The sequence below is a fragment of the Suillus subalutaceus genome (genome assembly GCF_016647625.1).
Source record: "Suillus subalutaceus strain FC151 chromosome Unknown DFJ58scaffold_332, whole genome shotgun sequence".
NCBI lineage: Eukaryota > Fungi > Basidiomycota > Agaricomycetes > Boletales > Suillaceae > Suillus > Suillus subalutaceus.
Window position 1 is genome coordinate 10,221 of NW_024540581.1, and position 23,299 is coordinate 33,519.

The 23,299-nt window shown below is 48.2% G+C and overlaps 8 protein-coding genes across 8 annotated transcripts; 1 reads left to right on the top strand and 7 right to left on the bottom strand.

Annotated features, from left to right (window-relative positions):
• Window positions 1–790: 790 nt before the first annotated feature.
• On the bottom strand, window positions 791–4,275 carry DFJ58DRAFT_825318 (uncharacterized protein). The gene is made up of 7 exons (XM_041392174.1): window positions 3,999–4,275; window positions 3,118–3,948; window positions 2,774–3,070; window positions 1,918–2,724; window positions 1,569–1,856; window positions 1,198–1,505; window positions 791–1,111 (listed from the first exon to the last, which is right to left on the bottom strand). The coding sequence occupies exons 1-7, from the start codon at window positions 4,233–4,235 to the stop codon at window positions 1,018–1,020; spliced, it is 2,862 nt and encodes a 953-aa protein (XP_041235226.1). The 5' UTR covers window positions 4,236–4,275; the 3' UTR covers window positions 791–1,017.
• DFJ58DRAFT_750642 (thioredoxin-like protein) lies at window positions 4,276–5,427 on the bottom strand. Its single transcript, XM_041387756.1, has 4 exons — window positions 5,286–5,427; window positions 4,962–5,230; window positions 4,837–4,907; window positions 4,276–4,785 (listed from the first exon to the last, which is right to left on the bottom strand). Exons 1-4 carry the CDS (start codon window positions 5,310–5,312, stop codon window positions 4,646–4,648), a joined length of 507 nt encoding a protein of 168 aa, XP_041235227.1. The 5' UTR covers window positions 5,313–5,427; the 3' UTR covers window positions 4,276–4,645.
• Window positions 5,428–5,837: 410 nt separating this feature from the next.
• On the bottom strand, window positions 5,838–7,472 carry DFJ58DRAFT_281604 (uncharacterized protein). Its single transcript, XM_041379652.1, has 2 exons — window positions 7,309–7,472; window positions 5,838–7,248 (listed from the first exon to the last, which is right to left on the bottom strand). Exons 1-2 carry the CDS (start codon window positions 7,423–7,425, stop codon window positions 5,983–5,985), a joined length of 1,383 nt encoding a protein of 460 aa, XP_041235228.1. The 5' UTR covers window positions 7,426–7,472; the 3' UTR covers window positions 5,838–5,982.
• Window positions 7,473–8,834: 1,362 nt separating this feature from the next.
• Window positions 8,835–11,077, bottom strand: DFJ58DRAFT_281609 (cytochrome P450). Its single transcript, XM_041379653.1, has 11 exons — window positions 10,812–11,077; window positions 10,658–10,754; window positions 10,347–10,609; window positions 10,044–10,293; window positions 9,864–9,986; window positions 9,714–9,816; window positions 9,569–9,655; window positions 9,484–9,518; window positions 9,385–9,431; window positions 9,208–9,333; window positions 8,835–9,146 (listed from the first exon to the last, which is right to left on the bottom strand). Exons 1-11 carry the CDS (start codon window positions 10,982–10,984, stop codon window positions 8,906–8,908), a joined length of 1,545 nt encoding a protein of 514 aa, XP_041235229.1. The 5' UTR covers window positions 10,985–11,077; the 3' UTR covers window positions 8,835–8,905.
• A 1,403-nt stretch (window positions 11,078–12,480) lies between these two features.
• Window positions 12,481–14,483, bottom strand: DFJ58DRAFT_825339 (general substrate transporter). Its single transcript, XM_041392175.1, has 4 exons — window positions 14,052–14,483; window positions 13,694–13,989; window positions 13,136–13,635; window positions 12,481–13,113 (listed from the first exon to the last, which is right to left on the bottom strand). Exons 1-4 carry the CDS (start codon window positions 14,276–14,278, stop codon window positions 12,538–12,540), a joined length of 1,599 nt encoding a protein of 532 aa, XP_041235230.1. The 5' UTR covers window positions 14,279–14,483; the 3' UTR covers window positions 12,481–12,537.
• A 2,249-nt stretch (window positions 14,484–16,732) lies between these two features.
• On the top strand, window positions 16,733–17,489 carry DFJ58DRAFT_848609 (uncharacterized protein; the record flags this gene model as incomplete). The annotated part of the gene is made up of 5 exons (XM_041393656.1): window positions 16,733–16,883; window positions 17,013–17,070; window positions 17,121–17,141; window positions 17,171–17,344; window positions 17,408–17,489. The coding sequence occupies 5 exons, from the start codon at window positions 16,733–16,735 to the stop codon at window positions 17,487–17,489; spliced, it is 486 nt and encodes a 161-aa protein (XP_041235231.1).
• Window positions 17,490–19,148: 1,659 nt separating this feature from the next.
• DFJ58DRAFT_848610 (uncharacterized protein) lies at window positions 19,149–21,552 on the bottom strand (the record flags this gene model as incomplete). Its single annotated transcript, XM_041393657.1, has 8 exons — window positions 19,149–19,189; window positions 19,223–19,959; window positions 20,015–20,024; window positions 20,190–20,205; window positions 20,275–20,357; window positions 20,426–20,806; window positions 21,068–21,252; window positions 21,404–21,552. 8 exons carry the CDS (start codon window positions 21,550–21,552, stop codon window positions 19,149–19,151), a joined length of 1,602 nt encoding a protein of 533 aa, XP_041235232.1.
• Window positions 21,553–22,978: 1,426 nt separating this feature from the next.
• DFJ58DRAFT_626256 (uncharacterized protein) lies at window positions 22,979–23,140 on the bottom strand (the record flags this gene model as incomplete). The annotated part of the gene is made up of 1 exon (XM_041381114.1): window positions 22,979–23,140. A coding segment is annotated over one exon (162 nt), but the record flags the coding sequence as incomplete, so codon positions are not given.
• Between the last annotated feature and the right edge of the window lie 159 nt (window positions 23,141–23,299).

Sequence of the window (23,299 nt, forward strand, 5' to 3'; positions counted from 1 at the left end):
TGATGCAACCCTGCAGCCACCATTCCTGCGTCGGTGATTTCGGATGAAAGCTGGTTGCCTGTCACTGCGGGGTCATGCAATGCATGACTTTGTGATACGCATTTCAATTGAGATCAGTTCACTCATCGAGTCCATTCGCTCCCATCGATCTGAAAAGTTGTGAGTAATCAATTGCGGGACTGGGTCTAACAGACCGACTTACGTCAAAGACGTCCCTACGACTGTCAGCCTCTTTCTTTTCTCTGGTCAAATACTTCATCCACGTGCCTTTCCAGTGATCTGGATGTCCAGCATAGTATATTCGGCGCAAGACCGAGCGGGCCCTGGGCCAATATATATCGTGACCAGCCCCGACGCCCCAACGGACAACAGGTTCATGAACAGTCCTCCGATCCATGTCACTCTCAAGCGGTCTTCGGGACACCACACTCCTCTGCGCTTCTCTCGCCATCTTCTGAATACAATGTCCGATAGTCGGCCAGCAACCAGAGCTCCAGCTGTTAAAGATCGTGTTGGTGGACTGCGAGTACGATACTCTGCACCTACTAAAGCTTCCCAGTCCGTTTGGGAGGACACGCGCCCCTATCCAGTTCCTTCCGCAGTATATACTTTGGATCAAGGTGTGTTTGCTAATTGTCAAGTCGTGCCTGCAACTTATAACAACAAACTAGGTGCCTCGTGACTTCGTGCTCAAACAATTGTCAATGCAAGGATAGCCGCCATCAGCATCATTCATATAATCCTTTCATTCATGATACGAACGCCATTGTAATGAGCTTCGAGGCAGGAAGAATTCACTCATATCATGTGCACTTTGAACCCTCCAGGCCAATGCACGAGTCAGGAACCATGACAATTGTCCCAGAGCAGAAGAAAAAACAAAAATACACGAGATGTACGATACCGATTAATACAAGAATGTGAAGTCAGGAACCGAACGAAAGTGAGAGCACACCTTCGCTACACAAAACGCATGAGAGAACATTGTGGACACGACAAGCATTAAGGAGGGTATCGTTACCGTGGCCGTGAAGGAGCTTTATTTGCCTCTGCCACATTATCCAGTTGCACACTCCGTTTTTGAGCGAGTTCGTTCTGGCGTTCTAGACTCCTATCATGCCAAATCGTCAGTACACGACCTTGGACATGAAGCGGGAAAAAAGGCGAGAAGGGAAAGAGAGGATAATAGACACAAACCTCATCTGATTCTCCAACTCCAACACTCTCTCCTTCGCCCCTTGTCTCTCCCTTTTATACTTCTCTTCCCCAGCCTTCAACCTTGTCTCATACTCTTTCACCCTCGCCTCCCATTTCTGATCAGCCGTAGTCGTCTTTTGGTTTATATTCGAAATCTTCTCTTCGCTTAGGAGGAGCTGGTTTTGAACCACCACCAGGCGTTTCTCAGCATTTACTGCGCGGGAAAGGAGCGTCTTTGTTTCTTGGGAGTCGCCTTGGGTCGGTCGTCGGGCTGTCACTAGTTGTGAGGTTAATTCTGCGTTGGTGGCCTTTGCAGAGTAAGAGTAAGAGTGTTAATCAAAGTCAACGTAAACACTTATGAAAACACTCACCTTCAACCCCTCAATCTCCCCTTCCCTTGCAGTGAACTTTCGTCTCCAGGTAGCCTTTGCCTCACCATATGCCTTTACGCTCGACTCAAACTTGTCAATCTGTTTCCACCGCACATCAAGCTGTCTCCGCATTTCAGCAAGCTTCTCAGTGAATTTCCCTTCTGCATCTTTGACGCGTTTTTCAAAGTCGAGTTGGATCTGGGATAGAGCTTTGAGTCGCGTGATGAGGTTGTCGTGGAAGACGCTGAAATTGGTAAAGGGCTTCGTTTCTGCTTGATTGCCTTTCTTCTGCGAAATATCATGTATCGTGAGTGAGTGACACGTGTTAGAGAGAAATGAAGGGACTTACGGGAGTCTTGTCCACGCCGAGGATCTTATCCATGTACTGATATATCGTAAGCAGCAACGTATTTCGTTCCGTAAGCTGATCACGATACTGGTTCTCAGTACTCAGTAACGTCCGCTGATCCTTAGACAACCGCGTCTCCAGCTCATTCACTCTCGTCCTATACCCAAACAACTCTGCCTCAGTGGTCTTGAGACCGCTCTGCGTGGTGTCAAGCTTCTCTGAGAGATTGAGACGCGCTTGAGTTTGAGTGTTGAGTTGTGTAGTTAGCTGCTGTACTTCGAGCTGCAGTTTATGAACCAGATCTTCACGATCGCGAGTCGTACCCTCTCTGTCGCCCACATCTTTCCGAGTACGAGATAGTTCGTCCTCTAAACGGTCGACATCACGTTTCAGTCTGTCGACTTCTAGCTGCAATGAGAACCGCGCGGTTGTATGTGTCTCCCCGAGCTCTTTAGACCGCTGCTCCATGTCCCGAAGCGCGTTTTGAACGGCTTCAAGGTCGCCTTGGCGTTGTGAGAGGAGGGACTGTGCGCGTGAAAGATCATCGAGAGCACTGCGCAGTGCAGAGTCTTTGTCTTCAAGCGCACGGTGTTCGCGTCGGAGCTCAGACTCGTGCGTCTTCTCGACATTGTCGAATTCGCGCTCAAGACTCTCCCGGGCTTCTTGTTCTCGTTTCACTTCGGTTACTAGGTCTTCAATGTGGTTCGCTAATTCTTCTTGACGGGCTCGGTGTGCGTGCATGTCTTGGAGAGATTGGTCGTAGAGTTCTTGGAGGTCTTGGAGTTGGGATTTCAGTCCTGAGACTTTCTGTTGTGATATGTGAGCTTTTGAATTTCCAAGATGAGGACGGACGTACATCTTTGAGCGCAGATGCGAGCGCTTCTAGTGTTTCATGCTCGACTGCGTCTTCCTCTCTCTGACGTTCGTGATCCTCAGCCATGCGATCTGCGTCTTCCTCGAGCGCATATACTTGCTTTCCGAGGTGCTCGATCTCCTCGTTTGCAGCTCGGAGCTCGGAATCTTTCTCCTCTGCTTCTTGTTCGAGGTGTGCGAGTGTGGCCTCGAACTTGGCATGGAGGTCATTGGTATTGGCTTCAAGTTCTGTGATGTTGAGGCGGAGTTCCCTTGCCTCGTTTTCGCGTTCTGCAAGGACCTGCACGATGGTGAGAGACGAAAGTCAAATAAGATAATGAAACAAACATCTCTGAGCTCTTCGACCTGACTCCTGGCCTCTTCGACTTCACCTCTCCACTCCTCCTCGACAACATCAACGACACGATCATGCTCCTGGATTAAATCGTCGATCTCTTTGTTCTTGAGCTCTAATTCATCCTCTTTCTGTTGTAGCTCGATGGTGGCGGCGGCAAGCTTATCCCGTATTGCGTTGAGATCGTCCTCCACAGCCTCACGTTCTTCTCTCTCCTCAAGTATCTGAGCACGACTCTCACTCCTTTCAATGCTCTCAGCCTCTCTCCGTCGCTGTATATCCTCAACCTCTAGTTGCAACCGATCAGCATGGTCAGCAAGAGCTTCATTCTCCTCCTCGCGTACAATGAGAAGTTGATCGCGCTGCTCGAGCTCACGACGAAGTTCTTCATTCTCTGCACGCAGATCTTCGACTTTGCGTGCATATCTGAGGTCTACGGAGTCGTCACCACTGCGCTCGATGACAACCTGGGCCTTCCTCAACTCCCTGATCTCGTGCTCGCGCTCCTGGAGCTGCATCTCAAGATCGCGTTCCCGTTCATGTAGCTGTGTCTCCAAATCGCGTTCGCGCTCGTGCAGCCGTGACTCCAGATCGTGGTCGCGCGTTGAGCCACGCTGAAGACGCTCTAACTCGCGCTCGAGCTCCAAGACGAGTTTCTTGAGTTTCTTAATCTCAAGGCCACGTTGCTGGACCTCGATCTTGAGATTTATATTCTGTTTGAGAGCAGCATCGATCTGGTCTGGTGCAAGCTGCGCCAGACGCTCCTCAAGGAAATGAACGCGTAGTTTGATGTTAAAGTTTTCTTTTTTGAGAGAGTCGATGTGCTGTTATGTAGGTTAGTTTAGATAGAGTTGGGTGACAGGGTTTGGCTTACCTTTTCTTGGTCTCTTAAGGATAAAGCAGCGCCTTTTCCTCCTGGTGCGCTTTGTCTTGGACGTCGTGCGCGTGGAAGGGGTGTGTCTGGGCCATCACCGTTGCTGGGAGCGGGTGATGATATTGACGGAGCACGGAGTGGTCTGCCGGGTGTACTAGGACCTGATACGAATGACCCGAGTGACAGATCCGGGTGAGTACCAGCAGAGATGTCTGCACCGTTTGGAACGGAAGACATGCAAGTTGGGAGCACGGGAGAAAGCTTAATTACTAAGCAACGATCATCTGTCCTTTATAGAAAGACCAAGTTCTTGGGCTACGTACATAGACTATCTCTCTGTCCCAAATATGTCACCCTCGAATCCTCTTTCAATCAATCAGTATTTATCATCTCGTTCAGCGACATCAACTGCGGTTGAACGTGTCTTCTCGCAGGGTTGACAGCTACTTCACTCTACTCGCAACCGACTCACACCATCAACAATTGGTGCTTTTCTCTGTCTCGGAGCCTGGGGAAGAAGTGATCTTCTAGCCTCTAACCAAAGTCCAAGCTAAGGAGGACAATAAGGAAAAGTAGTAATATTTATTAGATTGTTGTTAATGCACTCTTCTTGGCAATGTACCCGTGGTGTACTGCGGTGTCTCTGATCATAAACCGCCCAATTGACGGGTCGGTATGTGCTCGTGGAGGGTACGGTATTGGTGCGGGTACGGTCTCAACTTTCCGACTGCCTTTGGAATAACCCCATGCTGTTCGAGGAGCGTTTCCAACTCTCCCGATTGAAACACTTTGAATAACTTGAGTTTGGAAGTATATACAGTAATGCGACCCAACTTACTGCTTAGAGCAATGTCACTCCCACCTACAAATTCCCCATTCACATAAAGTTGTGGAATGGTTGGCCATTCCCTGCAAGAGAAGCACCTAAGGCTCGGTGACAATATCAAATGAAGCATAACTCACGAGAATTCTTTGATTCCGGTCCTGAGCTCTAGATCCTCTAGGACATTATATGTCTTGAACTTTTCAGGTGGAATGTCGAAAGCGCTGAGGATCTTCACGACCCCTCGTGAAAAACCGCACATAGGCTGCTCTGGGTTGCCCTTCATGAACAGTACCACAGGGTATTCAGTCACTGCAGCCTGTATTTTCGTGCGAGACTCCTGAGATAGAAATCGACGGAATGTTTGCGACCTTAGACAGCTGGAAACAGTGCTCCTGTGGAGTGAAAGCTGACGAAAATGTTATGATACACGAAATATGAGGACAACTGACGGAAATACATACAGATGTCCGAAGTGCGCTTTGGAACATCGCGAGCGAGATGTTTTTCCGACGTGGAAGTTGAGGTCACCGGCGAATTGAATATATGACTAAGCCCCGTTCATATATACCGGAAATTTGGACAAGCGGTACGTCACTATCCGGCAGTCCGTCTATCCTACTAGCGTAACATTCTTTGCAAAGTTTCTTGCCCTAAAACTTCCCCCGGGCCGGGCTTGAACCTGGGGTATGGAATATTTGTGTGGGACCCGATTCCCGCTCTCTTGTTTGGTTCCGAAGAGTCGTTCGACGCCTCGAATTCTCAAGCACTCTGTTACCAGTAACCACTAGCACTGACACGCGCTGCGAGACGGACTTACCGTCAGTTTATCGATTCAGAGCAGAGGTGTGCTTATTTCGCATGGTGCAGTTCCCTACTCTTTGGCACTTATCCTGAGCGGTATGTGTACCTTGCGTGCGTTGTACCTGTATCCGAAACTACTAGTACAGCGTGGTGCTTCCCCAAAGTCAGCGACTCATCTTGATCATGGAAAGCACCTAAAAGTCATTATAGAATTTGAGTTTAAATCAGTCGCGTAGAATACATAGATCATAACGGTGTAGGTCTGATTCCGTCTGAAGCTGAATATTGTCATTTCGCAAATCCGTAACAAATCTGTTTACGCAAAGCAACCTCTAATGCAAGGAGTAATCCTTATCACTAAGTACTAGTACTTTGGAGAGAAGGAATAAGGGCAACGTATTCCGCTCGCTGCTCATCTGTTATCGACATTTCGAAGTCGGAAGTCAGGCTCTCCAGGGGACACTTTGACCGCGTCAAAAACGCCTTGAATTCCTCATGAGGCCACGAGTATATATCGAAAACTTCGAGAGCGCGCAGATTGGGGAGTGAGAGGGTATCGAATAGGTTAAGATACTCTGCGTCGTCGTCGTAAAGATCGTTGGAATTAATCCGTAAGGATTGGAGTTGGGTGTGCGTGAATGGCTCCAGGGCCTTCATGGCGGCAAAAGATGTAGATATCGTCAAGGAGGAGAGGCTGGGGCATAAACGGAGCAATTGGGGAAATGCACTTGGGTCGTCTAGGTCAATCTGGATATTTGTGAGGCGGGCCCAGGCAGGATTGAAGGTAGATGAGTACTCCATGTTGAAGAACACTCCTCTTACCGTGAGACTGCGTAAAGTGCACGGCGGTTGCGAGATAGATTGGACGACGCAAGCCGCAGAATCAGACCAATCCAATGATATGGTCAACTCCTCAAGTGCGAGGAAGTCTGATATCGTAACCTCAAGTTGGGGGACGTTTTGGTAAAAATCAAGAGACAGAGATGAGACTTGATTTATGTAGGGCTGAAGAAGGCTTCGGAGTTCGGTCCAATTATTTTTGTGACATTGGAGTTCCAACGAGAGCGGACGCCCTCGTGATCGCTTGAGCCATGACTCATAGCAGAAAGCTGCCTGCTGCCAGTCTTCGCCCACGTACAGTCTTTGCCACAAACTGGGCATATTCACAGCAACCTCCCTCCATCGTCGACATATTCTTGTCAACACCATAGGAACTGCCTTTGACGCGGGCGACAAGCGGTGCTCAATCGGGAGGCAGTGAGCAAAAATCTGGGATAGGACTTCGGTTGGCAAGTGCCAGAGAGCTGATATAAGTCGCTTGTGCAAATTCATGGATTGAATGATCTTGTCTTTCTTCGCGACCAGTTGCTGGTGAATATGATTGATACCATCTATGACCGTTTCAAAATGTGAGATTTCGTGGGATACTGCATCCAATTGATGCTGGTGGTGTTCGGTAATGATAGTATTGATGACCTGGTAATCGAGCTTGAAGGCAGAGTAGTTCGTACTGCTAACTACAGGATACCAGGTTTCGAAATCTGGTATCTTGTTATCGTGAATCAATGACATCGATACATGTATTAAACTCAATTGACATACAATTATTTGTGAATGAGCGAGCTGAAGCAAATTGTTTATTACTATATGCAAATACGAGTGCCTAGAAAACTGGGTACTTACGATGTTTTGCAGAGCACCAATGATGTCCGAGACCGAGGAAAATTTCGCTTTTGAGTTGGCTGTCATGGCATCAATCGTGTCTGCATGTTGTCGTCGGTCGTCTAACGCAAAGGACATGTGCTTGCAAGGTTCAATAGGGTTCTTAACAAGTTAGCTGAGCGTGAAATACAAGACGGCTGTGCCCGAAACCCCGCTCGCGTAGTCTCCCCCTGCTGTGATCAGGCTAAGCCCTCTTCAGCATATTCGGCTTATTCCATTCCATCATTTGGCACACCATTGCCACCCCCGAAACCTAAACGCCTTGTCTGCCGTTGTAGTCCACGCAGTCCCACAACAAGCCTGGACTCCAGCCCCCCTCGAACTCGTCGAAAACCTCTCCACTGGGCCACTGCACGCCCTTCTGCGGGCTCTTCAACAGTTCATCCCCGTGTCTCTGTGGGCACGCTCTCCGACCCCATCGATGTCGACAATGATCTCAAGGTCTGGTCAGGTGCGGATAACCCGCGCAGACAGCCGCTGCCGAGTCATCTTCTACCCAGCAGCAGCACCGAAGGGCCAGCTACAGAGACCCATACGAGCTACGCCGTCAGGCTTCCCGTTCTTGATCGCCAGTACGGGAAAACAACCTGAAGAGGGCCGACAAATCTCCGTCGCCCGACAAAGGTAAGGACCAGGACCAGCGCAACAAGGGTTTTTCCGGGGCGCAGGTACTCGAGGCCGGTCTGCCTGCACCATCTTCTTCGGCCGTTTCTCGCACGACATCCAACGATACGACTCACGCAACCTCTGGGACAAAACAACGCCTGCCCATCCCCGCCGAACCCAAGACGGCCGCATCAGTGTGAACCTCGAAGATTGCCACTCTATTACGTAGCGAGGCACGAGTGGAGGAACTAGAGTTAAGTCTTTGAGCGAACAGCAAGCGCAACGTTCGCACCTCTTCTTTCTCTGCTGCGACGACCGTTCACCCCGTGCACTTCGTCGACATAGCTTTTCTTTTCCCCGCCCTCCTCTCCCTCTTCTATCCTGCGGTTGCACGATTCAGCGCCTCGCTAACACTTACAGCACTGGTAATCCTAAAATATCCTTGGGCCCTGATTCCATGAAGGGGTAGATTTAGCCAAGACACAGCGAGGCAGCCCACCCGCCCTCGCAGCTCACCTTTCCCCCTTAGGCTAAAGCCCCTTCGAGACCGGGAGGTGCTACATGCCTTCGCCCGAAAACTTTCCCCGAATTCTCTCCCTTAATCACATCCTTGTACAAACGTAGCACATTTATTCACGTTGAACCAAGTCGTTTTTTTCTCTCCGCACGAACGTCACGCTAGTGTGGACCTCAGAGGAAGAAACAAGGGTAGCTCGCATATGTTGTGTGTTGACTCTTGAGAATGATATCATCCTTGAGGCCTGTTGCCAACGAGGCAAACACGAATGTGGCCTCTAACATCAGGCCAGGGATATCTGCGAGACTATCAGCAGCACGTTTCAGCGTGAGCATACTTTCAGGTTCCCTCGAAAACCGTGTCACTGAAAGCATGCGTGTAGGTGTTGATCGGTGCGTCAAGTCGTTAAACATTGCTTTACCGAGGGCCTTGATATTACACTTCGCAAAAACACTCTAATCTGTACACCCCTCCGTCATCATCGCTCTCAGCTTCGCAACCTCGACCCGGGGAATGACAGTCGATTTCAAATGGCTCTGCATGGGGAATGACCGCGTCACCGAAAGCGTGCGTATTGATCGGTGCGTCAGGTCGTTGAACAATGCGAAAAGACCACAAGAGAAGTGCGAGGGTAATGTACATCGACTGGTTTGCGAGGTGCAGGCCGGGACATACACTTTTAATGACAAATGAACTTCGTTGATCGGTGTCAGGAAACCGATATCGGCACGACTTACCGTCTACCAAAGCCATACGTGATGAACTTCATACTATTGTTCTTAAGGCGACCTTCTGAATCAAGCCAGCGCTGGGGATCGAATATTTCAGGATCTGGGAAGACGATAGGATCGCGAGAAAGAGTCCTAAAAACACGCGCTTAACGGAACAGTGTACATCGTGAAACAACACCATACCAATGGCAACCGTAAACTGTTGCACCCTCTGGAATGCAGTATCCTCGCTGATTGCAGATTGGAATCAGAACGCGGATTACAACAAATTAAGACACTGACCCAAAAAATATCCTTGGTTGCACGGTGGGGAAATCCTGAGGCACATGTCAGCATCGTACAGGAGCGGGCCGAATTTTGATTTTACCTATGCGAACGATAGGTCGCCATCTCAAAGCTTCCAACAAGAACGCGTGCAATTGAGGGAGCGAGCTTGAATCATTAAATGTCGGCGCTACAACGAAAGATTAATTGAGAAATCAAATCTTTTTAACTCTTTGGTTTGGTATTACTTCTGTCTGACCCGATGACCATATCGAGCTCTTCATGTACCTTTGCCTGAGCCAGTGGGTGGCACGCCGCAGCCATAACAGTAGCGGTAATTCCAACAGCAGTCTGAACCAGGGATAAGTTCGCGGAGATAAATAAGTTACATGGCTTGCCGTATCAGATCCCGCCCCAAAGAGTGATCCGGCGAGATACGACATCTCATCTGTGGAGAGTCGGTGTTCTTCGGTGTTCTCCAATAGTGATTTGATGAAAGAGGGGCCAGCTTTGTTTTGATCCTGCGTACAACAAGATATAAGTGACGTACGTTTATCGAAACAGAGAGAGCCCCTTACGACTTCGCTCTTGACGCGCCCCAGCTGATGCCTAAATAGCTCAAGCTCCTCATGATGCCACTCATCAAGTTGTTTTCCGTAACCAGGCAAGTAGCGCAAAAGGGGCATACGATCGACAAGATAAGCTCCTGGGAGAATCGTGGCATGAAAGCGCTCGACGACTTTGTGGATACGGACAACTTCGGGATCGGCGTTGGCAGTGGGCGCAGACTTCCCATAAGCCACCCGAAGAATGACTGATGCTGCATACCTTGATGTACCATATCTATGAAAGGATCACAAAAGGCATTGGTAGTGACGTACCGCTGTGCGTGCTTCTGGTGGTTCGTCGGGTCATTCAGCACATCCAATACAAAATCCATCGCGTTCTCGCGCTGCATATCTTTGTATGCCTCTGCCGCCTTTGCCTGTAAATGAGGGTGCACTGCTTTCCGGAGCCGCCGGAAGCGTTCTCCGGAACGAGCCATGGTGATACGCATTCCATTTGAGAGCATCTCACTCGCGGCAACGGATCGAGGTCGATCTGCCAGTGATGCACCTTCTTTCTCCATGATGTCTGCGACTGCCTGGTACATGGTCATTGTCGGAGGAAGCTCGAGGTATGGGCAAATTACCTCCATGGTGCCAATGACAATTATCACTTGGCTACCTTGTCGGAACGACACAATCGGCCCATATTCTCGAACCAAGTTGGTCAGCGTATAGACAATGCTGAGTAGACGATCTATATCAACCTCTGATATTTTGTATAACACTACCAAAACTCACTTCACAGCAGGTAAAGCGTTGCTCCAGAACCAACGGGCGGGAGGTCCAGGTGGAAGCGGGATGCCCTTCCTTCTCGATAACGTGAATTTCTTGTATAGCACGAAGAGTATTGCTACAACCGTGACGACGCCAGCGGCATAGTTGGCACTCCTGGTAAGAGCTTCCAGCATCATGATGTGATGTGGGATACGAGTGAAACTCCAATCCGTGCGTGCCCGATATCTTATAGTGTCTCGCACTCGGCCTGTTATCCGACATCCAATTGAGATGCACCACTGCGATGTCACGGCGTAATGAGGGTAGGTCGTTCTAAGAAGGGAAGCAAACGTTGATCGGCTAGCCTACAGCATAGGGATCTCGATGATGCACTCCCTGCTATTTCAGCTTTTTCTGGAAAAAGGATCAGCCAACATGATAATAATCCGGCGAGATGATCAAGTCAATCCTGACAGTCGCCTCGCTCCTAGAAGAATCGATTGTAAAAGGTTGAGCTGCTCATCTGCTATTGTCACGTGTTGGTAGACATTCCAAATTATGGACAAGGTCAGTCAAGGGTATGCATGAGGAAGAGGTGTTCGGTTGATCATTACAAGCGATGCGTTCTTCGGGCAGGTCAGCCACTGAGGCGGAGTAATCTTCAGCCGTGGTGAGTCTCCGGGCGTGAGAGCGTCACTTACACTAACAAATTAACCCCTCCCTACATCCCCACAGTGCCTGACCTGAAGCCAAAAAGACTTCTTGGGCTACAAAATTGGTCAGAGCCTCTAATGTGAAAAATAATGACGCTTCAATATACTAGGAAATGATCCAACGAGTCCGTCTTATTTTTGTAATCAAGGAAGCTACGCACATGTTTAAAAGATTCTACGATTGCTCGCGCATTGAACGGACGTAAAAAGGCTACACGTTATCTGATCGTAGCATCAAATCAGATGGTATTTCGCTGAACCCCTTGTAGAGGCTCTGTTTTTCAAATACCTCAGAATCTTCAAGATAAATCGCCGTCCTGAAGGCGCCATATCGTGTGCATATTGTCTCGAGAGATATGATCGAATCAACCCTCGCTATTCCCGGGCCATGGGCACTTCGTCACGGCGGGTAGCACATCTCTACACCGTACCCGTACCCATGGCCCCCATACCTGTGCTAGCATGCTACCATCAGGGAGAGTGTTGGACACGACCGTCGTGTGAATGGACCCATGGTCGACGGGTTGACTCGAACAGTCTGGCGTTTGAGACGTTGCACAGAGATGAGTCAACAAAGGTGGCATCTCTCCGGTTGGACCTCGTACGCTTCCGACGGTCGACCTGGTCATTAAAAAGTGGGTCTTGACACAAATGAGGTCCCTCCGAGCACTCCCCCACTGTGGTCGATGATTTGACAAAACAAAGCGGTTTTCTACCAACCGCAAGTCCGCCATGCCGCATGGTGATGTCAAGAATCAGCTTGAGCCTGAAAGTACAATATTGAACATATAAACTTATTATAAAAAGGATGACTCCAAAATCATATGATCGTTACCGACAGTTACCAACGACGAATCTTCGGCATGCCATCAGTGAATTCATGTGCACGAGTCCTTGACATACTTGACATTGGAACCGTGGGAACTATAGTTCAATCATTGTGCTCCCGGACCAGTCGGTGAGGTAGAATAGACTTTTCAGGAGTCGGAAGCGTACACAGGAGCACTTTAAGAAAGTCAAGCCTGTAACAATCAATTCTAGAAATCGGATTCTTCAATACACTCTTCATCTCCCTTTTGGGAACTGTCACTCGAATCTTCGATATCTGCCCCTCCCCTGATGTCCTCCACAGGCGTTGCTCGCTTGCCTCCAAGGAACACGCGTCCACCAGGCGCGTCCTCCAATGACCTCACTATCACATCCGTCTCAAACAAATACTTGATGTCCTCCAACGCATAACCCTTCGTTTCAGGCAGGAAGAAATACGTCCAAGCTGCCATGATCATGCAGCACACGCCAAAGAGCAGGAATGTCCCATACGTGATCTTCTCCAGCATCACCGGCGTCAGGCGTGATATCGTGAACGAGAACAACCAGTTGATGCTGATCGCGATGGTAAGTGTGGCTGGGCGGACATGATTGGGGGCAACTTCGCTGGCCACGACCCACGGCAGAGGTCCCCAGCCGATGCAGAAAAATACTGCGTAGAGGTAGACGGCGATGATTGACACGTAACTCGCAGGTACAATAGTACTCTGCGGGTGGATGGCGCCGAAGCCGCCAATCCAGAGCATGGACAAACCTTGCCCCACGGCGCCCACGAAGAGGCACAGCTTGCGACCCCCAACTTTCCACAGCGAATGCCAGGGTAAAACCGACTGCGACGACTTTCACGAGACCGTATATTCCTGTTGCAAATAGGCCAGATGCTGTACCGGTGATACCAAGCGCGGCAAAGATCTGCGGGCTGAAGTAGTTGATAGCGTTTGTACCAGTCCATTGCTGGAAGAAGGTGAGGATGGAAGGGATCGAGCAGCGAAGCGCAATTTGACGTGACTCTCCCATCATGCGGAACTGGGTAACCAAAGATGTTCGCTGCTTGCCGATGTAGTCCGCTTTGATCTCGTCGAGTGTAAGAAGAACGACGTTGTCATCGACTGACGTTCGAATAACATATGCAAGCGTCCTTGCGGCCTCATCGTAGCGCTCCTGCTCAACCAACCAACGGGGTGACTCTGGCTGTGGAATCATAAGGAAAACGAAGAGGACACCCGGGACAAGCTGGACTAAGAAAGGCATACGCCATTGCATGTCGCTATATGGGATGTTGATAGAAGCGCTGTAGTTCACCCAGACTGCAACATATATTTCATCAATCCAGGATTACTTCATCTACAAATGGATAGTACGTACAGCTCAACATCATACCGATGTTGTTAGAGAACTGGACAAGGCCGGTACACCTCCCCCTAATGTGTCTGGGCATGCACTCTGATATGTATGAGGGAGCTAGAGCGGATACCATGCCCACCCCGATGCCAGCAAAGACGCGGCCAAAGTATAGCACTCGAAGAGCGACAGCCTGGCTGCTTCCGAGGCCAGCGACGGATTGAATCATGCTTCCGACGATATATATGACGCCCGAAGCAATCAGAGACCGTTTCCGCCCAAAGCGACTACAAGCCCAACTAGTCAACAGGACACCGAAACTGGAAAATTCAAGACAATAGCATGAGTAGCGAAGCGTTCTATCATATTCCGAATGACGCACATGCATCCGGCCTGCATAACTGACACGATATTTCCATTGAAATTGGCTTGATCAGATGCGGACAATTTATCGATACCAAAGTAATGCTGGAAAGACTTGAGGGTTAAAATGCCACCCATGAGTCCAGTGTCCCAACCGTAGAAGATAGAGCCCATAGATGCAGACAGGGCGAGGGTGTATGCATTGCGATAACGCGAAGCATCTGCTAGTGCGTCTTTGAAACCCATGGTGGAAAGCAGATGGGGCGGGCAGAAGTAGTAGTAGTAGGCGCTTCCACCTTTATAGTTCTGCGCAACCCCATCGTGCCAGGGCCCTAGGTCACTATAATGACGGTCCGAAGTAGAGGTAAATCAAATCGAGGTGGAAAGTTCTGGTAAATTGACACAGTTCGGCACTCGCCTCACGATGCGGAAATGAGATACAGAATCGCCGCCCAAACGCATACACAGCGGTGTTTGAATTCTATCTACTAGAACTGAATTCGGGGTCAATTGGTGTAAACCCTCGTCTACGTATCATTCTTGAAATTACTATTGCAATCGAAACCTCGACACCACAAATCTCCCGCTGGCAGTTGATCTTACATTTCAGTAAGGAGAATATTTGGTTGTCGCTCGATATATGCTCAAAGGAACTGAGAAATCACATATAAGTGACACTGAGAATAGGCAATCATGATAGCTCACGTTTGTATCCCAAGGCTGTTGAGGACGCGGGGTCGACCTGCAGAAACTGGTGTCCTCATGACTTTGCCAGTCCTGATATGTCTTCCGAATGTATTGCGTTGACTGCTCACTTGTCCCAGTGTAACAATGGATCATTGGATCTTAGCCATGATATTTAGCAAGCTCATCTGCAGAGCCTTTTGCTTTCGTTCCCTGGATATGTATCGTCCCATTGTTAAGACCGTAGCTCAAGGGTAGACGGATCCGAAGGGCTTGGCCTCAGCTCGTGCGCTGTGCCCCTTACCCGAGTACGTGCCCTTAATTTCAGAATGAAGTCCAGATGGAATCCGACGAAGTCCGAAGGACTTCCGGAGGCTGGCTACTCTGGTTGAGTGCTGGAGGACTTCCGGATGAGCGCGGGAAACTTTCGGATGAGTATAGGAAACTCTGGAAGAGTTTCACCCGCTGCATTAGATCCGAAGGTAAGCTCCCTAGATGGAAACACATAGAAGATAGGCTGCAAGGGACAGAGTCCAAAGCAGGATAGGGTAGGAGGAGTGGTCCGAAGGACAGGACGTCCGGAAGTCCGAAGGTTAAGACGTCCGAAGGTTGTGTCGTCCGAAGGTTACGACGTCCGGAGGAGCGGAGGAGCGGACAGGATTCTAGGACAAGAGAAGAAGGGCTACAACGGACAAGGTCCGGAGTAGAAACAGATGGAGGTAGACTACACTATGGTAGAGTCGGATAGACGGGGTTTAGACAGAAGTCTCGGAAAGACAGGAAGTGCCGGAAAGGCAAAGCTTCGGCTTAGGGAGTCAATCCCTAAGCATGGATATAGACGGAAGGATAAATCCGGAGGACCGGAAGGTTGGCCTAGGGAATCCTTCCCTAGGCCTAAGGAAAGGCAATACTAAGATGGACCAAAGTCCGAGATCAGAATGAGTGAAGTCTAGGATGCGAGAGAGCAAGTCTATGTTGAGCAGAATCTAAGATGATATTCGAACTAAGGAAACTTTACAGGAGTTGTACAGAGGTTTATATACTGGACGGGATCCGAGAGGATCAGTAAGCTGAAGACAAATGCTATGTACGAGCATGTGGAAACATATTGGTAAGTATGAATGGAACATAAACAAATGAACTCGGAGATGAACAAAGTACAAGGATCAATAAGCAAGACGGAAACACAGATAACCGAAGTCCAGAGTCAAGAGGATTACCATAAGGAGATAGACGCTGATTTAAGGTTTGAGCTTCGGATATGAGTATAGGTCGGATCCGGAGGTCTAGAGATATCCGATGAGGCGTCTGGATATCGGATGAGCGGATCTGGAGATCTAGGTGAAGACGAGACTAGGATATAGATCATGGATATCATCCGGTAGTCTCGGGAAGGTAAAGTCTCAGGTAGGATGAGCTCGGATCCGATGGGATCAAGGGTGGATGAAGCAGGCTTAGCTGCGGAGGTCCGAAGGTATGGATATATGGATGTACGAAGGTGTACGGATCCGAACCGATAGTGGACTGGAGGACTGCAGGCATGGATAAGGGTATGGAGTCATGGATAAGGGTATGGAGGTCTGGATGTGCATCCGGAAGGCGTCCGGAAGGCGTGGGAACATCATCGGACGTAGGTCCAGAATACGGGATATGACACCCATAGTAGATTGAGATCGACCGTCAGAAGTCGAAAGTTTGTGGTCTGACTTATTGCCGAATGTATATATATATATATTGCCTAAACCACAGGACAAGGAGAATATCACACTTTGTTTGCAGGCGTTGCCCATCCCATATCATTGTCTATGCAACTCTTGGTCGCTCACCATTTCGATGGCCATGGAAGTTTGTGCTCCTGTCTCTTCTCATTCGAGCAGTCCTGCTACCAGCATACCACTACCTCCAGCTGTAGAACGCCAAGACCCGTCAGCGATTTTTTTCAAGAACATAGATATTCACCCCAAAGGCTGTCCATATTATGACATCTGACCACTGTCTGATTCTCCTCAGGTTCCCATGGATGAGATCCCTAAGCCTTCTGATGCCAAGGAGAGGAGCCTATCATATAGGCCCGGCAAGACAACCATGTCAGAGCTCTTGCTTGTTCCGCCCCCCTCGTCTTGTTGGGGAGCCTTTCCTCTAATTTTCCTCACCAACTTTAACGAGTGTCATTCGATATCCGTTCCCCAATCCTGTCAACTCTCAACTCCAAGCTGATGAATCCAAAGGTACTGGTGAACAGGTCTGAGGTGGGGATTCTGCCGTGTTCTTGAACTGACTCTGGTCATCCTCCTAGTTTTTACGGATGCCTATGCTAAGGTACAGGGCCAGAACTACAAGTTATTCTCCGTTCGGTCTGGGATCTACATAGATGACAGGGATGTTCTTCTGCCCATCTATGTAGATCTCATACTCCCATTTACAAGTGTGTTCTTCTAACTACTTGATCCGTAGGTCTTGTTCTTTCTTGAGCAGTGAATCTCCGCAGTTGCAAAATCAGACAAGCAAGGCATGCAGCAAATCCGCGACTCCTAACAGTGATAATGGCCAACATTTTGGAAAAAACAAGAACATGGTCTCTATCGCAATTGGGGAGCCAGTCGTTGATTACTGGTTTGACCAGTTTGTGTAAGTCATCATTGGAATATACCGAGTGATGAGGGACATATTCTTATTGTTTCATTCTCATAGCGATGATGAGCTACACGGACACATACCACAAATCTATTCTCGCTTTCAGTACCAGTACCCTTTTAATCAAGTTGTCGGCTGACTTGTAATCAAGTTTGACAATACAGCGTTCCTGAAGTCTTCCCGTCCGGACAGACTTATTTTTTTTGTGTTCTTTTCATTTCACACGAACAAGCCTGGCTGTGTATATTTCAGATAGCATTTTTCACATAGAACACCGTTGCCCACAATTCAGTCAACTGCGCACCCTCTGCATGCGCCTACCCATCTAAAAGGTAAGAGCCTCATAGCATCTAGCACCACACATACTTCAGTCATAACCCTATGTACAAGTGGTACCCCGGATGTGCCAAATGGTTGTAGAATGTGTACCAACCAGCACCGGCCTGTACATGCACATTGGTGCCGGCCAAGGGTGTACGAGTGGTACTGGCCAACCCACTCAGGTGATGCTGTCTATACATGTGGGTACTGGCCAACCACAGCTTGGTGTGAGAGTGGTACTGGCTAACCACTCAGGTGAAGCTATCTATACATGTGGGTACTGGCTGATTATTGCCCATGCATGTACATTGGTGCTGGTGTGGGGGTGGTACTGGCCGGCCACTGCTTGTGCATGTACATTGGTGCTGGCCAGAGGTGTGGGGGTGGTACTGGCCAGCCACTGCTTGTACACATACATTGATGCTGGCCAACAACTTAGGGAATCAGGAAAAACCTACACATTGTTGAATGACTGTATGATACTTGGCCAAGTCTTTCCATGACTTGCACTTCTAAGATACTCAATTCCAGCAGGATATTTGATTTATGCAAGTTGATCAGTGTCAGTAGATAATGTAAGTGTACAAATATATCTAACTGTTCATGTCTTATATGATCATGGTCAAGAACCCATGCATGTAAAACAACTCAAGAATGATAAGGAAAGTGTAGGTGTACTGATGGTATTGATGAGAGAGCCGGCCGGTGCATGTCCAGACCATGTACAGGAAGGCAGGCCGACAATAGAACCAGCCGGTGCATATCCAGGTTATGTACAGGAGGGCAGGCCAACACCTTAGGCTTTTACAATAGGGCCAGCTGGTTTATGTCCAGACCATGTACAGGGGGGCAGGCCGACACCTCAGGCTTTGACAATAGAGCTGGCCAGTGGATGCCCAGACTATGTACAGGAAGGCAGGCTGACACCTCAGACATTGATAATAGAGTTGGCCAGATCAGGACCATGAGCATCATAGTCAAGAACCCCAAGTATCTAACACAACTCAAGAATGATAAGGAAAGCATACTGATGCTATTGATGAGAGAGCTGGCCAGTGCATGTCCAGACTATGTACAGGAAGGCAGGCTGACACCTCAGGCTTTGATACTAGGACCGGCTGGCGCATGTCCAGGACATGTACAGGAGGGCAGGCCAACACTTCAGACATTTGTAGCAGGGCCGGCCAGTTCAGGACCAGGGTGTGTACAAGCAGGCAGGCCGATAGGTTAGACATATTATAATAGCCAAGACTGTTAAGTGACTATGATCATCTTGTCTTTGAATGAATTTTCAGCATCCAATGCAAATCTTCCCTACAAGAGCACCTGTCGATGTGCATAAGCTTGATGACCAGGCTTTGTAGCTTGTTGGTATCGTTGGTCCCATTCTCCCATCCTGTATTTAAACCAACTCACTGTCTAACCCATTTCGTGTTGGACCAATCTCAACTCCTCCTCCCACCTTTGCCATCTAGCCTTAGCTTTCAACTAATTTACCCTGTAGACTAATACCTGTCACTGCAGAAAATCGGCATATTAGATATGACTTACATTCATCCATCCACACATCTTCCTGTGTATCATGACCATTGTTGACTCTCCAAAACCAAGCCAGTCTGTCTGATCCCTGCCCATATCTGTTCTCTTCTGTCACTTCCTTGTCCACACTGAGCTGGTGTGGCTGAATGTCTTGATAAATCGTCCTCAGAGTATCTTCATCAGCCCCTAGTCTCTGCATCAAACCCCTTGCCCTTTGATACCTTCGGACACACTTCTCTATTTTGATATGACATTGTAAAGCCTCCTGCTTTGACCTGGTTCCTGTCCATGTGGAATCTGCGCTTTGGAAATGTTGACAGTAAATTATCGCTTTATGACCAAGAGCCTGCCGTAACTTTTCCAAGCAATCATTTGCTTGACCCTTTCGTAACTCCAGTTCTTCAGCTTGCAGAGCATGCAAGCCCAGGGCTAAAGCCTCATTTCGGGGCACTGAAGATGGCATCCAAATGCCCATGGCTTCTGCAGGAACTTCCTCATCAATATCTTCCAACACATCTTCAATATCTGCAGCCTCCGGTACTTCCTCTACCACATCTGTAGTGCAAAATCTGCTGTCATCCATGTGCTCAGTACCTGCATGGACTTCAATGCCCTCTGTCATAGCATCAGCAATTTCATGAAATTTTGAAATACGTGCAGCCAGTTTTTGTCGTTTCACTTGAACTGCAGCCCTTTGAACCGCAGATGCTTCGTTTGGAAGCTGCCGAATAGCTACTCTGAGTGCATCCCTAGATAGCAATTAGAAATACGTCATCACTATCAATATATGATAAAACAACATACTGTGAATCCTCTATATTGATGCCATCAATAAGCCAAGAAATTTATCCTGACCTCCCTGTATCAGCATATTCTGATTCAGTTAATTTTAGCCGTATTTCTGCCATTGTTGGTGCTTCCAATCACCCAATCAGAATGTACGGCACATGGAACTGAATAGAAGCTTCGAAGTGCTCACCTTTATCTATCTTTAGCTGGTAGATGTTGAGATGGTCTCCTCATTCCTCCATTGCCTTCTCCTCATCTTTTTCCCATGCCCTCACTTTGATGACATCCAAAGATCCTGTGAGCTCTTCAAATGGCACCCTAGTGTCTTCAATGCCCTTGTTGGCCTGTTTTGTACTTTCTCAAGAGCGTCTTAACTGCATCAGTGTGAAACTGTGATGTCATTCATTTCCAAATATAGGCACTTACCTATTTTGACAAGTTTCTTCCAATTTGAGTTACACATATGATCATCAAGAATTTCTTGACGATGGGATTGGCTCATAGAACATGCCGTGGGAGATATCTTGTTAAAGGGAGCCCAAAGTGTCTCCAAAATTTCCCCATCAACTTGCCCAGCTCCTTGAATGAAGTTTAAGCTGTATCTAGCAAAACAGGCAAGTTTATGAGCGCTCAAGTGAAATTTCCCCACTGCAGCCACAATCTCGGTGTTGTCTGGGAGTGCCAAGCCAGGGCAGTTGTCAACTCGTTGAGCGAAGTTAAGGCTCCACTGGCACCCCACATCATAGATGATCAGGGAGTTGTCAATGTTGCCAGCAGCATGCTTAATGGCATTGCAAATAGAATAATCTATATTCATGTGGCTTGAAGTGATTTTGTCAGCACGTCAAGCCCAAGGCTTGTCTTAACCTAGATTGAGTAAATGAAAGAAAACTTGCTGTTCACCCTTCTGAAAGTCCACTATGCATGGGGAACAAAACATCCATGCTGAGCACAAGCAGTAGCATAGACCCCTGTAGCTCGGAGGTTGCTCCTGTTTGTGTTTGCTGCATTGACTGCCCGATGATTGCTACAAGAGGATTGCTTTCTACAGGTTCAGTCACCACTAACAATGCAAAGCAACTTGATTCACCTCTTTACTCTCCGTAGCTGAAGCCAAGTGAGCTTGGTAATCTGTGTCTGTTACCATATAACCTAAACCATCTGAGAGGAAGATGTTAAGCTGAGGTTGTCGCATGTTCATGTGCTGAGCAGTAAAGTCTCCATCTACCACAAATCTTCTCATAAAAAGCCACCTGCAATCAAAAAGTCAGCCAAGAGTTATCTAGAACCAACAACTAGAGACAAATAGTCAGCCATGACTGCCTCTGTGCTGCGTACAAGAGGTACTGTGCCAGGACTCAGCTAACACATATTACTGGCTGTGACTGACTCTGGGCTGCATACAAGAGGTACCGGCCAGGACTCAGCTGACACATATTACTGGCCAGGATCACTGCTGTGCTATGCACTGTAGGTACTGGCCGGAGTCTGGCAGACAAACCATTGCTGGAATTGACTTGCCTTTCATACTTCTGCTCCCAAACAATAGGCATATGATTCCTGGCTGCGGACAAGAAGGGCAAAATAGAGCAAGATCTCCTGCACTAGGGGGGTGCTTCCACATCATGGCCAAATCCAAACCATTTACAGTTCTTCAAGTCATGCCAGAGTCGAGACACTCTCATGAGTTCACGATATCGATCCTACAGATGGGAGTTTGCATTCAGTATGAGCTAGAATTATGGTATTGTCAGTTCTACTCACTGGCACAGCATCCGGGAAAGCATTATTTGTCAGCCGTCAAATCTTTTCAAAGAAGCTCATTGCCAAAGTCTTGCATTCCAAGGCATCAATGAGATAATGATCCAGTACTTCAAAGGTGAATGCAGTCCTAGGGCGCGTGATACTGGCAGGAAATAGTCCAGCTTGGAGCAGCTGCAGGTGATGTTCATGATGTGATCCTGGACACCGACACCACGACACATTGTGTGTGAACACCCCAGAAGAATGTACAATAATCACAGAAGAATCTTGATCAAGGTGACTTTGTCCATCTCCGTAGCAAGGGCAAGACTTTCCACCGTGGCCCATGCACCATATAAATCCTTGGGCAGAAAGAGTGTCATCTTCAAAGCACTTCCTGTTCCAAAATTGGATTTTGTGAAAAGGCAATGACTGATGTGATTTGAGGAGGCAAGGGCGACACCAGCTGTGGTCACCAGTACAAGTTGTGCAATGGAAGGAACTTTCTTCACATTGGCAAGTCTCACAATGCCTGCGGTGGCAAATTTCTCTGAGTCCAAGATGACATCTAGATATGCCTGTTGATGAGTGAGATATTCTGCTATGAAGTCATTTTGTGTCTATGCCATTGATGAGAAACAATTACTAGTAAGCCACAGGCTGTTAGACATACCTTGGTTTTTCTCCCTTGCCCAGCAGCCTCTGTGTCAAAACAAAGTCACCAAACATTTCCCAATTTAAATCTTCTTCTTGGATGTCTGGCGATTCTGTGTGTACTGCTTTAACTCATTTTCTTGGGCTGGTAGTAGGCTCAGGCAAAGTTTGATACAACGGATCAGCACAAGTCTCAACCCAAGAGGATTTCCCCTCTTGTCTCTTGTAAGTTTGTGAGTAACATAGTCAACATCTGGATCCTTTGTTTGTGATAACTTTCCTCTATGTTGGAAAGAATAAGAAACAGCCTTGAGACACTGCCTGTTTTTTTGAGGACATAGTGCTTAGACCGAGGAAATATTCCAGTGTATATGAGAAGTCAACCAATTAAAAATCACAAGCTTTGTCTAATCGGGATATCTATTTATGGGAAACTACTCCTTGTCCCCTCTTATTTGATCTCCGAATGGCTTTTAAACCCCCCTTCTTACCTGCCCCCACTCTATTCAGAAAATCCCGCTGGTTTGGAAACTTTGGTCTCAGGACACCAAGCCTATCGTGTACTTTATCCTTGACAAAGTGTGCAATCACAATTCTCTCCCCGTCACCCCACTGTGGCACCCCATGCTCCAGCACCTTTCCTAAAATGTAAACCATAGTGCCAGGGTAATAAGCTAGCTCAGCACCCAGATCTGGCAGAGCTAGTACAGCACGGTGACCTTTGCCAAGGCTTGCCAAAAGGTCACATATTGCAGTAACATATCTCCGTATTATACGAGTGGACGGACGTGCATAATATCCCGTATGATACGGGCCAGCGGACCATGGGCCGAGGGTAGATATATCCTCGACTGTGACGGATGGGCCGGGAGTGTTATTATTCCCGATGGAGACGGGTGGGCC

Coding starts and splice junctions, on each gene's coding strand:
- DFJ58DRAFT_825318 (XM_041392174.1), bottom strand. CDS start 4,235: ATGTCTTCCGTTCCAAACGGTGCAGACATCTCTGCTGGTACTCACCCG. Junction 3,071..3,117: donor AGGTCGAAGAGCTCAGAGAT/GTTTGTTTCATT, acceptor ACCATCGTGCAG/GTCCTTGCAGAACGCGAAAA. Junction 1,112..1,197: donor GAGTTGGAGAATCAGATGAG/GTTTGTGTCTAT, acceptor TTGGCATGATAG/GAGTCTAGAACGCCAGAACG.
- DFJ58DRAFT_750642 (XM_041387756.1), bottom strand. CDS start 5,312: ATGTTCCAAAGCGCACTTCGGACATCT. Junction 5,231..5,285: donor AAAGCGCACTTCGGACATCT/GTATGTATTTCC, acceptor CATTTTCGTCAG/CTTTCACTCCACAGGAGCAC. Junction 4,786..4,836: donor GAGTGACATTGCTCTAAGCA/GTAAGTTGGGTC, acceptor AGTTATTCAAAG/TGTTTCAATCGGGAGAGTTG.
- DFJ58DRAFT_281604 (XM_041379652.1), bottom strand. CDS start 7,425: ATGTCCTTTGCGTTAGACGACCGACGACAACATGCAGACACGATTGAT. Junction 7,249..7,308: donor TTGGTGCTCTGCAAAACATC/GTAAGTACCCAG, acceptor AATTTGCTTCAG/CTCGCTCATTCACAAATAAT.
- DFJ58DRAFT_281609 (XM_041379653.1), bottom strand. CDS start 10,984: ATGATGCTGGAAGCTCTTACCAGGAGTGCCAACTATGCCGCTGGCGTC. Junction 9,656..9,713: donor GGTCATCGGGTCAGACAGAA/GTAATACCAAAC, acceptor CTTTCGTTGTAG/CGCCGACATTTAATGATTCA. Junction 9,147..9,207: donor ACGTATGGCTTTGGTAGACG/GTAAGTCGTGCC, acceptor TGTCATTAAAAG/TGTATGTCCCGGCCTGCACC.
- DFJ58DRAFT_825339 (XM_041392175.1), bottom strand. CDS start 14,278: ATGGGTTTCAAAGACGCACTAGCAGATGCTTCGCGTTATCGCAATGCA. Junction 13,990..14,051: donor GTTATGCAGGCCGGATGCAT/GTGCGTCATTCG, acceptor TGAATTTTCCAG/TTTCGGTGTCCTGTTGACTA. Junction 13,636..13,693: donor CATCGGTATGATGTTGAGCT/GTACGTACTATC, acceptor TATATGTTGCAG/TCTGGGTGAACTACAGCGCT.